Source organism: Coenobita brevimanus, chromosome 57 (genome assembly GCF_032717465.1).
Source record: "Coenobita brevimanus isolate Jiangsu-jjx chromosome 57, ASM3271746v2, whole genome shotgun sequence".
In the NCBI taxonomy this organism is placed as follows: Eukaryota; Metazoa; Arthropoda; class Malacostraca; order Decapoda; family Coenobitidae; genus Coenobita; species Coenobita brevimanus.
The window spans coordinates 7,472,636-7,486,129 of NC_137010.1; the positions used below are offsets into that span (position 1 = coordinate 7,472,636).

General features: G+C 38.4%; 1 protein-coding gene across 1 annotated transcript in view; it reads left to right on the forward strand.

Annotated features, from left to right (window-relative positions):
• Positions 1-6,548, forward strand: part of LOC145402082 (ubiquitin-like protein 3) — a 118,432-nt gene extending 111,884 nt beyond the window's left edge. Inside the window, exon 4 of the mRNA XM_080274190.1 lies at positions 5,419-6,548. Within this exon, the coding sequence (XP_080130316.1) occupies positions 5,419-5,483 (65 nt within the window). The 3' untranslated portion in view covers positions 5,484-6,548. The remainder of the gene's footprint in view (positions 1-5,418) is intronic.
• The last annotated feature ends 6,946 nt before the right edge of the window (positions 6,549-13,494 follow it).

Sequence of the window (13,494 nt, forward strand, 5' to 3'; positions counted from 1 at the left end):
CATGAAACTGTAGCTTTAATCCTACAGGTACAAGATTCTGATGTAGCTGACTAAATTTGTCTGATATTAACCAGGAGATAATCATAAAATAACCCTTTCGCTTCAGAGGATCAGATAATATAGTTTTTGCATAGTACACCACACCATTACCTCTTTCTGGCAGGCATGCTTTTCCATCATATCCTAAAACAAATATTCTTTGATACATTGTATCATTTTTTAAACTTGTTGAGTTCACAACAGGCAACCCTTTTTTTTTTAATGGTCAATTGTGCAGTAACCTTTAGACATATGAGAGTGAAATATACATTTTTTGGTGTGAAAAATCAAGCTCTTCAAATCTATAAGTCCAAAATATACTTTGGTGCAGTTTTTTTCCTCTCTATACATAAGGGGTACGGTAACAATTTTTATTTTGACGTTCTTTGACGGTCGTTATTATGGTAACCATAAGTCATATGAGAGTGAAACATACATATTTAGGTGTGTAAATTCAAGCTCTTGAAACCTGTAAGAAAAAATTTTACCTTGGTGAAAGTTTAAAAAATTGGACTTTTTTTGCGAATCTGGGGATAAGGGGGCTGGGAGATTTGCGATCCCTAGGGGTTAAAATGAGAGTGACCAGCCTCACTCATCCCAGAGTAGCATTTATAGGCACTTTCAAACAGCCTTATAATGCAACATCAGATTTATGTTAACTTTGTAAACATTTTTCCATCAACAGAAAACTTACTGGTAATTTGTAATGATTTAGTGGAAGATTACTTGCCTCTCATCCCTGTAAAGTTGATTTTTGCAGCTCAGTAATACAACTTAGTGTATTGTTGGTCCTTTGTTGAAGTACTGTACAGTCAATTGGTCAAGTATAATAATTACAGTACTGATAAATATTCCTGTAGCATCCGTTTAAAAATATACGGTACAGTATTTACTGATATACATGTTGGGTGGTGATGCATTATTAACCTGGTTATTATGTGTACATCTGCAGTATATCTATCCAATACAGTATTACAGTACAAGAAATTTGCATATTCAGTTAAGGTTTGCAAGCTGGGGGCTATAAGGAGGGGAGGGAGGGACACATGCTCAGTTAGATTAAGCTCTTTGGCCAGAGGGATCTCTTCTAAGCTGAATAAAATAATTTAACATTAGCCAGAACAAAACTACAAAGTATAGTGCATCCAGGGGCTAAAAAGAGTTTAAGGGTGTGGAGAGTTCCTGTACATATACAGTTGACCTCTGAAGTTCTTGGTACAGAGACTTGATTTTTTTTTTTTTTTTTTTTTTTTTTTTTTTTTTTTAATGGGAATACTTAACTAGCATTATCCACTATTGAGTGGTTGTTCTAGGCTGTTCTGCATGATTATGATGACTCAAAAGGAACATATCTGTTGCCATAGTCTTTACATTTTACTGTACAGTGTATCAAAGATTTGTGACATCAACTGTATGTGAATCTAGGCTTCAAGGCTGACCTCTAATGTCAGGGTCAGTGCAGCTGCCAGTGCATATCTGATCGTTCATCCATCCATCCATATATACATACATACATGGCCTACATGGTAATGATGTGATGCTTCTGAAGGAATTCCCATTTGAAGCTGGCCATGGTGTAACTGATTTTTCTGTTGACTGGAAGATAAAACAAGCACCAAAATCAGCTAACTGCTTCCTAACAGTTGCCAAAAGTGTGTTTGGAAAAGATAAATCTAAGCTGTGCAATATATGAACTATATGAGACTATCATCTTGAACTTTTGACTCTTATTTATTTGTGACTGTTTCTGACATCAGTAAGAATTACAGTACCCGACAGTATAGTCTCATTTATGGTAAGAGGGCTCCACCATCTTGAAATTCATTTAAACCATTAGACAGCCTCACATTATTTATACTGTAATTTAGTAAATCAGCTGGGCATTGTTATCAGAAAAAAATCTTGTCATTCAAATTAGCTGATGATCTACAGATGTAATTCCTGTCATTGTTCAGAATTTTAGCAAATTTTCTCTCCTGTTTTGCAGTTCCTCTTAGGTCACATAAACTCTTGTTGTTGGAAGTATACAGGTACCATACTGTGCTTTTGGCTGGATATACAGAGAGCAAATGGGGTAGTTGCATGTGGGTCAGGGCATGAGGGAGATCATTACCTTCCAGAACAGTACAGTTTTAACATTGTTTATAGGAGATTTAATAGTGTGTTGAAATACAGCATAAATCTGTGTATCTATCTATTGCCAGATGCCTTAATCCTGTACGGGGTGGTCACAAACAAATCGCCTGCACGTCACTCTGTCTCCCGCCATGTCACTGCCCTGCTCTCAACTCACACCCCCCCTCTCTCATATACCTCTCCACTCCAACCCTCCATCTCATCATGCCCTCCCCCTCGCTTTCCCCCTCCACCTCACTCACATACACTCTGCTTCTCAGTCTCTCACCCTCCATCCTCTCCACATGGCCAAACCACATCAGTGTGTTCCACCTAACGTTTCCTATCACATTCACATCCACACCACAACGCTCCTTTATATCTTCATTTCTTAGCCTGTCTCTCCATGTGACTCCACAGGCGCCTCTTAAATAACTCATTTCCACTGCTCTCACTCTTGACTTGTGTCCTTCCAACAACGTCCAAGCTTCACTTCCATACGTTAGAGTTGGTATCACAATACTGTCATGTAGTAACTTTTTCACCTCCATGCTCACTTCCTTGTTTCTTATCACTGCTTTCAAGGAACCAGCATCCTTTTTTCCTTGTTGTACCCTTTCAAGCACTTCACCCTCCAAACCTCCATCCTTACTCATCACACTACCCAAGTACTTAAACGTACTCACATTTTCCATTTCCTCACCATCCAACCTCACTGTACATTCACTGACTTCACCTCTCTCAAAGACCATCACTTTACTCTTCCCTACATTCACCTTTAGATTCCGTTTCTTACACACTCACCCAAACTCATCCACCAAACCTTGCAGCTTCCCTTCATCTTCACTTAACAACACAGTATCATCTGCAAACAACAGTACAGGGAGTTTCCAAACACTACTCTCTCTCACTAGGGCCACTCCAACATCCACTGCCCTACCATGTATCTCTTTTATTACCCCATCCATGTACAGATTGAACATCCATGGAGGCATGACACATCCCTGTTTCAACCCAACCTTCAAAGAGAAAAATTCACTCAGTTCACGATCCACACGCAGTGCAGCCTTAGCACCCTCATACATACTCTTCACAGCATTCAACAACTTCCCATCTACTCCATATATTCTTAATACTTTCCACAGTCCTTGTCTATCCACCCTGTCATATGCTTTCTCCAAATCCATGAAGGCCACATACAACTTCTTTCCCTTCTGTAGAAACTTTTCCACTAAAGTTCTAAGAATGAATAGGTATATGATCTGCACAACCTCTTCCCTTCCTAAAGCTTCCCTGTTCTTCTCCAACTAATTCCTCTGTTATTTCCCTAATTCTGTCAATAAGTATCCTACCATACACTTTTCCTATTACACTAAGAAAGCAAATGCCCCTATAATTACCACACACTTCTTTTTCCCCTTTTTCTTTGTACAAGGGAATAATAATACCTGACTTCCAATCCTCCAGGATTCTACCTTCCTCCAAGGCCAATCTGCACATCTTCCACATCCATTGTACTACTATCTCTCCCCCATGCTTCAGCATTTCACCACACACTCCATTAACTCCTGAGGCTTTCCCCAATTTGACTTTCTTCATTGCTTCCACAACTTCTATCCTACTGATTTCTTCCTGTCTTCTCACCTCCCTCCTTCTCCCAGCCATTCCCCAGTCACTTATACTCACATTACTTCCATTTCCTATGTTCAACAATTCCTTAAACTGTTCTCTCCATCTGCTCACTTTTTTTTTTCCCTTCTCCACTAGTAATCTACTATTTTTATCTTTCACTCCCCCACTAACTTCACTGCCACCCTGTCTTACTCCCTTCCTCTCTCTTCTTACAGTCCCTCCACTTTACACTCAAATTCCTCATCCACTCTCTTCTTAATCTGTCTAACTAATCTTTTCACCTCTCTCTTCCTTTCTATATATAACTCTCTCTTCCGCCTCTCAACTTCTTCCACGCCCCTATTTCTCATCCATTCATTGTATGCTTTCTTCTTTCGTGCCACAGCCTGTCTCACCTCTTCATTCCACCATGCTGTTCCTTGCACCTCCTACCATCTTCTCTTCACCCCACACACAACATCACATGCTGCACATATTTAAGTGAACAGTTCACAGTCATACATTTATATCACCAAGCCATACAGCTAATTTTTCAGAGTGTTATTATATCAGCACAGAATTGTTCAATTGTCAGGTCAACTCACTAGGGTCAGAACATGTCTTTATCCAAAAAAATTTTATGATTTCATTCATTTTAATTCTGTTTAGTCTCACCAATGGGATCCTTACTAAGCACTGTTACAAAGATCAGTTTATAGAAGACAGAAAAAACATGATTTTTTTTTTTCTATAAGTTTAAGAACAGGATGTCAAAAATTAAAGAAACAACAGGTATGAAAGGATTAATCCTGCTGGTGAGTCTCTTTAGTGTGTGGAGGTGTATTGTTAATTGGGGTACATGTTATGTGCTGGAGGTGGGACTGGAGCTTGCTATTTGGCTAGGGTAAGGAGCAGTTAGAGCTGTTGCCTCTTCTGACATTGAGTGAATTCTCCCTCCATGATAAGGGATTTTTACGTGTATTATGTGTTAGGAGTATAATGCTGTATGGTAGTGAGACCTGGGCAGTAAAGGAAGAGGATATTATTAGGCTGAAACATAGAGAAATAACTGTGATTAGATGGATGTGTAGTGCTTCCTTGAATGCAAGGCCAGGGGTGGGGGGGCTAGGTTTAAAACTGAAAAGTTGAGGGGAAGGATGGAATTGAAGTGTATTGGTGTTGTGATAAGGAGTGGGTAAATTGAGATGGTTTGGGCTGGCACGTGAGAGGATGAAGGATGACAGTTGGGTGTGGAAAGTGAGAAATGTGAACCTCTGGGATAGGGTTGTGAGAGGCAGACTGAAAAAGACTTGAGACAAGGTCAAAGAGTGTGACCTCAAGGATGAGGGACTGAATAGGGAGGCTGCCAGAGATTGGGCAACATGGAGAGCTGCCATTAGTCGATGCATGTAAACATGTTGAAACCTTTGTATATGATATGACCCAACAAAGGTAAAGTTATGACATCTTGAATCAGTTTTGGATAAGTTTCCTTTAGTGGCATCACAGGAACTATACTGTAGGTGTTTTATTTCCTGCAGTCACTCTTTGCTTGATACTCTCCTCATCCCACAAAGTGTTTTTCAATGGATGGTGTTGGTATAGGTAGTTTTCCCCACCCAAACATTCCCTTAATTATTCCTTATCTCACAGACCAGCGACAGAAGAGCAAGGGAGGCTCCTCGAGTTGCTGCTCTGCCTCCTGCTCCATCCTCTAGTGACCCGCACCCTGCCACAATCACCACCTCTACCACTGCTATCACCACTCACCGGAACATTGGCTGGTTACTCAAGACCCTCCGCTCAGTGAATTCAACCATCCACTGCCCTCCTAGCCCCCAGCCGCAGCTCCCACCAAGTGTTTTCTATTGTAATGGATAAATGCAATGTTGTGAGGGACTTGTGGTGCTGCAGACTTCTGTGTTTATGTGTGCAATATTGATCTGCAACTCTGAAACAAAACTTTAAATGCATCATCAACCCCCAACTCAACTCAGTGATGGTGGAACTGTGACTCTAGTGCTGGTTTAGTTACTGATTATCCAAGGGCAGTTTTTACTTGGGACTTCAGAGTGTGAGGGAAGGGGGTAACGAGATACAGAATTATACAAACCAAGAGCCACACTTCCTTCTCGATGCTTGAAAACTTCCGAACTTGTAGCCGTGGCACAAGGAGGAGTTGTTGTTGTTATCTTATGTTTACGGATGTAGTTTATAGCCAGACATGCGATGGAGGGATATGAGAGTAAAATTATGTGTGTGTGTTGAGGAAAATGATAGTTTAAGGAGTCTGTGTGCTGTTTTGGAGAAGATGTGTTTATGCTGAAGATATAACTGAAGTGTGAGGGAGAAGTTCAAGGTAATGCAAGAATTATATAGCATACTTTGCTGTCCTCTGAAAAGTTGGAAAAAATGTAAGTTGTGTGCAATGTGAAGCTTAAATTAGTAAGTAAGGAAATTACTTAAAAATGTAGCATGTAATGTAATTCAGTCATGTGTGGTGAAATGTTTTGGATAAGTGCAAGTCATCATTTTCCACCTGAGATATGAAATATTAGCTTTGTGTGCATCAGGTAGTTTTCAGAAGAGGAAGAATAATGAACGAACAGATGTGATCATGGGAACTTGCACGTATGAGGATCCCAGCCCTGTGTATTGTTTCAAAAAGGGTTAATCTGTGATGAAATTTTCTTCCTGTGAGTTTGTCAATCTCCCAACTATACCTCCACCCCCTCCCCACCCCCACCCCAGGCTGGATGGTGTATGTGGAGAGACTGGACATATTTATGACCCACATCCTGGCCTGGGGTTTGGTGATTTTTTTTTTTTCATTTTTTTTCATTTTTTTTTTTTTTAAGTGGACTTTTGGAGCAAGCGAGAGATGTGGAAACTTTTAGATATCAAGAGCTTTCATCCAGTGACTGAATAATAATTTTTTTTGTTTATATATATATATATATATATATTAAACAGGCACTGGTGCAGTTTTACTCTTGTACATAATATACATAAAGAAAACTAAATGTATATGGTAAGCCAACTTTTAAAAACAAAGCAAAAAAAATATTACTGAGATTATGTGATATAAAGGATAATGTGTAGATTGATGTAGACGTTACTGATCTGTCCAGAGGCGTTGTCTTGTGTCCTACGTGGTCGTCCGGCGCTTCACTCAGCTTCATTGTTTTCCTTGTTTTCATCCCGCTCATTCTTCCACAATGCTTCTTTCCCTAAGTTTGTTTCTGGTATGGTAATTTTGTCATCACTCTTCCTTCTCTCCTTATTTGTTTCTAAGGTTCCTCGAGTTATTTTTTGCTCTGGTAATATTGTGTTCATTATTCTTCTCATATGTCCTGCCCTGTTGTTTTGTTCCCCAAATTTCTCATCACTTCCATACCTGTAACATCGTTCATCCCACCTAATGTGTTCCCAGTGTTCTCCAGTTTTCTTTCTTCCCTGTTAATCTTGCATTCATCATTTACCTTATTTTCTTCCCTCCTTTCACGTGGTTTCTTTCCGCTCACTAATCTCAGCTGTCCATTGTTCTTTATGCCTAATTTGTTACCACTGTCCTCCAAGTTTCTTTCTGCCCTGGTGTTTCCCGATTTTCCCACATGCATCATTCTCTAAGTTCCTCTCTGCCCTGGTAATCTCATCATTCACTGTTCTTCCCTCCTGTTGTGTTCCTTTGGTGACCTGCATTCATTTTTTGTTATCGAAGTTCTTAGAGCATAGGACATTTTTTGCACCTGTTCTTTCCTGTTTATTATTGTGCATTGCTTTTGGTCTCCAACACTTGATATTTATTTGTTGTACACCCAAGTTTTTAGTAGATTTATTGCACGTGCTCTTTCATATTAACTTTTAGCTGCATTGTCTGGGCTATTCAACTTTTGTCTCTTATCACCTGACATTTATGTGCTGATCATGGAGAATGTTTTATTGCATTTTCTCCATTTTGCTTCTTCCTAGTGTTTTCTTTTCCAGACATTAGTGAATCTTGTGTAAGTTTGTTGTTTACTGTTGCCGTTTGGGAGTCCTGCTTAATACATACTTGACTGTCTCTGACAGTGCCTCATTTTATTATGGTCTTCTTTGCTGTTCACCGAAGATACTGTGTTCCGTTGTGCAGTCTTTGCATTCTTAATACAGTACTGTATTCTCAAGGTCTGCAAAGTGTAATATTTCATCGTTTAATGGCTGCATTTTTCTCACATCCTCTTCTTCCCCTTTGTTTCTCAGTTTGGGTTTTTATATTGGGATTTATTTATTTTTTTATAGCTCTGATATTGCTCATATCTTAAGCTGATCATTTTGAGCAGCACAGAAGTCCTGGTTTCCATATTTTTAGAGTTTCTGTTTTTCTCCCAGTTCATACATATAAATTATCTGAATGACCGTCACAAATGTTTAGAACTCCTCCATGAAGAATTCATTTTCCTCATATATATATATACCAGAAGTTTTTTCTTTCTTGCATCTAGTCCTTTATATAGCTTCTCTGACTTCCTACCATCCTTCACTCTTGGTGTTCTCCCTCAGTGTGTAAGCTCTGTTTCTCCTTCCCTGCTTCCCCCCCTTCCCCCAGATCAAAGAACCCATGAGTGTTTTATTGAGAATTCGGTGAGCACTGTCTTTCTCCCTCTCCTGTGATCTCAATTTCACATAATTTTGATCCCGCGAGTTGACAGTGAGTAGGTGAGACTGGAACAGCCCTCGCAAGCCTTTACTCAGTTCCCCCACTCACTCAGTAATCACTAATATAACATTTTGCATGTATGCTGTCCATATGAAACATGCACTGCTTTATACTGATGGGTAACAAGCCTATGAATTTTTAAGACTAGGCTAGTTATTCTTTTACCAATTTCTCTCTCTCTCTCTCTCTCTCCTTTTTTTTTTTTTTTTTTTTTTTTTTTTTTGTACATGTGGGAGGAGGTCGAGTAGGTGAGGGTACTAAAAGAAAAATGCATGATAAAGGGAGGGAACAGGAATGAAGAGTTAAATTTGGAGGATAGGAAATAATGAGACAAGGATGAGAGGAAGAAAGAGAGGAAGGGAGGAAATAAGGTTATGAAACTAAACTAAATGGTAACGGAACAATTTATTGAGGAAATGAGAGGAACGGTATTTTAGTGATGGAAACTGGACTGAGAGAAAAGAGAGGGAGGGAAGAAGGGAGGGAAACCAAACTACTGACATCATCTTTTTAATCTCAAATTTTGGTGCTTGATATTGCTTGCCCATCTCATTCGTGTCCAACAGAGATGCAGGGGAATCTTGGGTGTCTGTAACTGGGCTGTCATTACATCAGCTGTACTATTTTATCCACAGACTGTGTAAGTAACAGATGAGGAATTTGGGTTTTTAAAAGATGAATGAGAAATTGAATTATAATGAAGATGTTGTTGAGTTTGTAATTTTTAAAGGATAAGAAATTGAGTTAGGATGATAATGTAAAGGGAGAAAAAGTAATGTAGCATAAAGGCTGTGGGAAATAGAGAATAGTAGAAGGATGTGGAAATAGAAAAAATTGGAAGATAAAACTGAGGGATGAATTGTGTAGGTGTGATGCTAACAGATGAAATAGATTTATAGCTTAGATATATGTGGAAAGATAGAGACAGGAGGAATTATAAGTGCTGAAGGAAGAGGAGTGTGAATGGAAAGGGAAAACAACAGGTATAGGGAAATTAGTTATGGAAGATAAACAGAAAAATAGAAGACGAATTTGAAGCAAGAGCTCAGAGAAAGTTGGAGTCCTGAAACAGGAAGAATGAAGTGCGGAGAGTTGAAGAAAATGTCAAGAAAGTAGGTGTTTTGGGAAAACAAGTGAAATAATAGGTTGTTTGTGAGAGTACCCAAAGTCTTCTTGTATGTAGCTTCCAGTGACTTGCACTGGTGGAAGGCTTCTCCCAGCATGGATGCCCAAGGGACCCCTGTGCCTGCCTCACCCAGCCACCTCACACACACCTGATCGCTTTTGGTGTGGCAGCCGCTTGCATCATTGTATTATCTATATTTCTGTCATCATTGGGTATCATAGAAATGATCTGATATATCATCATAAGGCTTTCTGGTAATTTTTCATGTTTTTCATTCATAACTTTCCCATGGTTAATCAAGAGAGAGACTAGGAAATGAGGCCAGCTATTATCCAGTTATTTTTGCATAATGTCAAATGGCAAGAATAACCAGATCTTTTTACAAGCCTCACTGTCCATGAATATTGTGTATTCATCATTTGTCTTTGGTGATGGAAAATTTTACAGATACTTCATGGTTGGAAACCTGAGTGTTCCATCAGTGTTGTTTGCAGCCATCACCAATTTGATTCTCTCAGTGTGTCACCGAAGTTGATCTCTGGCATTAAGTTTCACATGATAGGAAGAGGAGCTCATTTGATTCTGATTATTTTTTTCCTTGTACCTTCTTGATTGCAGTGTTCTTGGTATAACAGTGAGTGGCCTGATTTTATTCCATAGATCTGAGATGTCAGTCATATAGTTATATTGACATAAGGACAAAAAAAATTGTAAAAATTTAACACTGACAAAAATTGTATGGTATATAAGCTATATTGTAATTCTTTTTAGATAACAAGAATATGTGAGTGTTTGCATGTTTTTCCTTTCTCATAAAAATATATATAGATATGAATATATATAAATATATATATATATATCTTGGCATTTAACATGACTGTTCTTAGCGCTGTACTCATCAAGGCATCATCATAACATTAGGTAGAGTCATCACATTGTCATCATGGACTCTCTTCTCTCACCCCGTCACTGGCAGGTTCAGTGTCTCTGCTGTTATTGACAGTCCTGTGTACTCTGATACCTGCCCCCTCTTTCTGTACACATGGTTACAGATACACTACAATAATAGTTACACACACACACACACATACACACTACAGGAACCATTACTCATGAAACAAACACACACACCTAGGGAACTATTAATTGTGTTATGTACACTACCTTACACACATGTAAACACAATAGAGAAACAGAGATGCATAGACTAAAGAAGCACAGATTCATTTCATATACATACATATGTAGATTTGCATAATTGTTCACAAGTACTGTATATATTTTTTACTCTACACAGACACTTCAGTTGCACCCACATTTAACTCTTACCAAACCCAGGAGGGGAGAATTTAAGGAAATACTGATCATGTATTTGTGTTTACTTATTATTTTTATTTTGTTCAGAAGTTTAGAGGAATATTATTGTAATAATGTATATTATTTTTATTTTGTTTAGAAGTTTAGAGGAATATTATTCTAATAATGTACTACAGTATAATACTTTCTCACCTGCCAATACTACTATTGGTTTAATTACTATTGCTGCTGCTACTGTTACTAATGACAGTATTATTGTACTGGTATATGGCTCGCTACAGGCTGACTAGCGGTGCTACTAACACTACCTAACCGTCAGAGGTGGGCAAGCGGTACTTTTAAAGTACCGGCGGTAGCGATAGCAATACTTGTTGAAAACAGCATCGGCGGTACTGTTCGAAAACAACACCGGCGGTAGCGATAGTGGTACTGGTCGAAAACAGCACTGGAAGTAGCGATAGCATGACAGCTTTTGAAAAATACTGGTGGTAGTGGCAGCGTTGCAACTTTTGAAAAAGTACTGGCAGTAGCAGTGCTGGTACTTCCTGGCAGTAATTTTTTTTTTTTTAATATTTGAGTCTTCCCTTAACCAATCCTATGCGAAAATCTGAGTTTGAGAATAGTTGGGGCTTAAAGATTTAAATAAAAACTTCAAAAAAGTATTACATCTTATACAGTATTATAAAACTTTTCATTCACTAGTGCACCACTGTCCACATATTTTTGTTTACAACCTTTGTACTTCTGCGTTATTTATTTCCCATAAAAAATAAAGCATATCAAAGTGATCATCACTCTTCTCTGCTTGTTTTGGTTTAAGGACATCTTTTCTTACCGAGAACAGTTGTTCTACTGCAGCACTGGAAGGGATTGGTGCAGTGAACCTAATGAATAAATCCAACAATGCTTTGCATGGGAACACATTGCTGTTTGTCTTTCTCTGGCCCCTCTTCCAGGAAACTTCTCACCAAATTCCCAGTGTCTTTGCTTTTTTTTCTGCTGCCATACGATGCTTTGAAATAGTCTTCCACCTTGACCTTGTCCTCTTTAGACTGCTCTGCTCTGAGCTCCCTGCCACTGATACTCTGTGTATCTTTTTCTTTGTTACTGGCTTTCTCCAACAAGCTGACTACACTAATTGGTTTGTTACTCTTCATTTCTTCCATAGTGAGTGAACACTTTTTCTAAAAGTTGCACATTCTCACCAAAAAGTACCAATTATCACTACTGCTAAGGAAATGGCAACAAAAGTACCAACGGTACTGGTACTGACCCAAAGTCCTGTCGGCACTGATAGCGGTACTAAAAAAAGCACCACCGGTACTGCCCACCTCTGCCAACCATACAGACCTCCTCTAGACCCACAGCAGCCTCATCAGTGACTATTATTACTACAGTATATGATTACTATATCCTCTGCCTGTAAAACTCCCTTTGTTTATAAGGTTCTGTCATACTTTTCTGTTTCTGAGAAGAGTATTTTTACCCTCTCATTGGCTCAAAGTTAGGTGTTGCTTAAGTACCATTTATTGTGTGTAAGTCCAGTACCTCATTTTGTCGTTTTGTTGTTTTACAGTTTAAAGATATCCTTTAGCTGTGTTTATAATTTAAAACTTTAACTCAGAATGTTGTCTGCATCCTAGATTAGGATTGTGTTCTACCAAGCAGTGATGTCCCTAATTCACAATTTTGAGATGGTAAGAATTTTCAGAACTGCTACCGATCAGTGGTTGCAAGTTATCCACCAGACTCCCATTAAAGGCTTAGTATTATACAGTAAAATATGAATACAGTAATCCTTAAAGCTGCTGTCTTGAGGCCATTTGTATCACTTGATTTCTGGGTAACAGATTTTTACCCAATATGTAAACTGTTGTGACCTACAGTGCTTTTTAATTGGTAAGTTGGTAACAAGTGGGCATAAAAGAAAAAACTAAGAGTATATTTCAGATTCATCTGGAAATTATTAGCTGCAAAGTGAAAAGTAGAGAATTAAGAAAACACTAAGTCAAAATAGATACAGTATATGTACTGTAAGTGGTGCCTAATGAGCCTTGTAGATGAGCTTGTTTGAATAGCTAAACTTTATTGTGGAAATTAATTTATGACATTTTATTGAAAAGATTATACTGTTACTTCATTTGTGGAAATGTACCAAAAATTTTTTCTTTTCTATTTAAAATGTAGTTGAAAATGTTATTTTGAAGATTATTCATGTTGGAGAGCAGTACATGATATTTCATGTGATTTTCCCTTGCATTGTATAAATATGCTAAGTTTGTTATTTTTCAGTTACTTGTGCTGTGCAATTGACACATATATATATAGAAAAAGAGATTCCATATAGGGACAGTTTGTATATAATATACAGTATATTGTAAGTACAGTACCAGAACTGCCGTGAACCAGAAAAATACTGTATTGTGCATCGTTTACATATCATGAAGACTCATTTTCTCTCCGTGTTTTGTCTTTTGTTTTAAAATACTATTAGTTTTACTCAGGGTTGCATACACATCTGGACTGGCTCCCAAGATGGGGGGGGGGGGAAAATGGAGGATATGATATGAGTGAAATACTTGGAGCA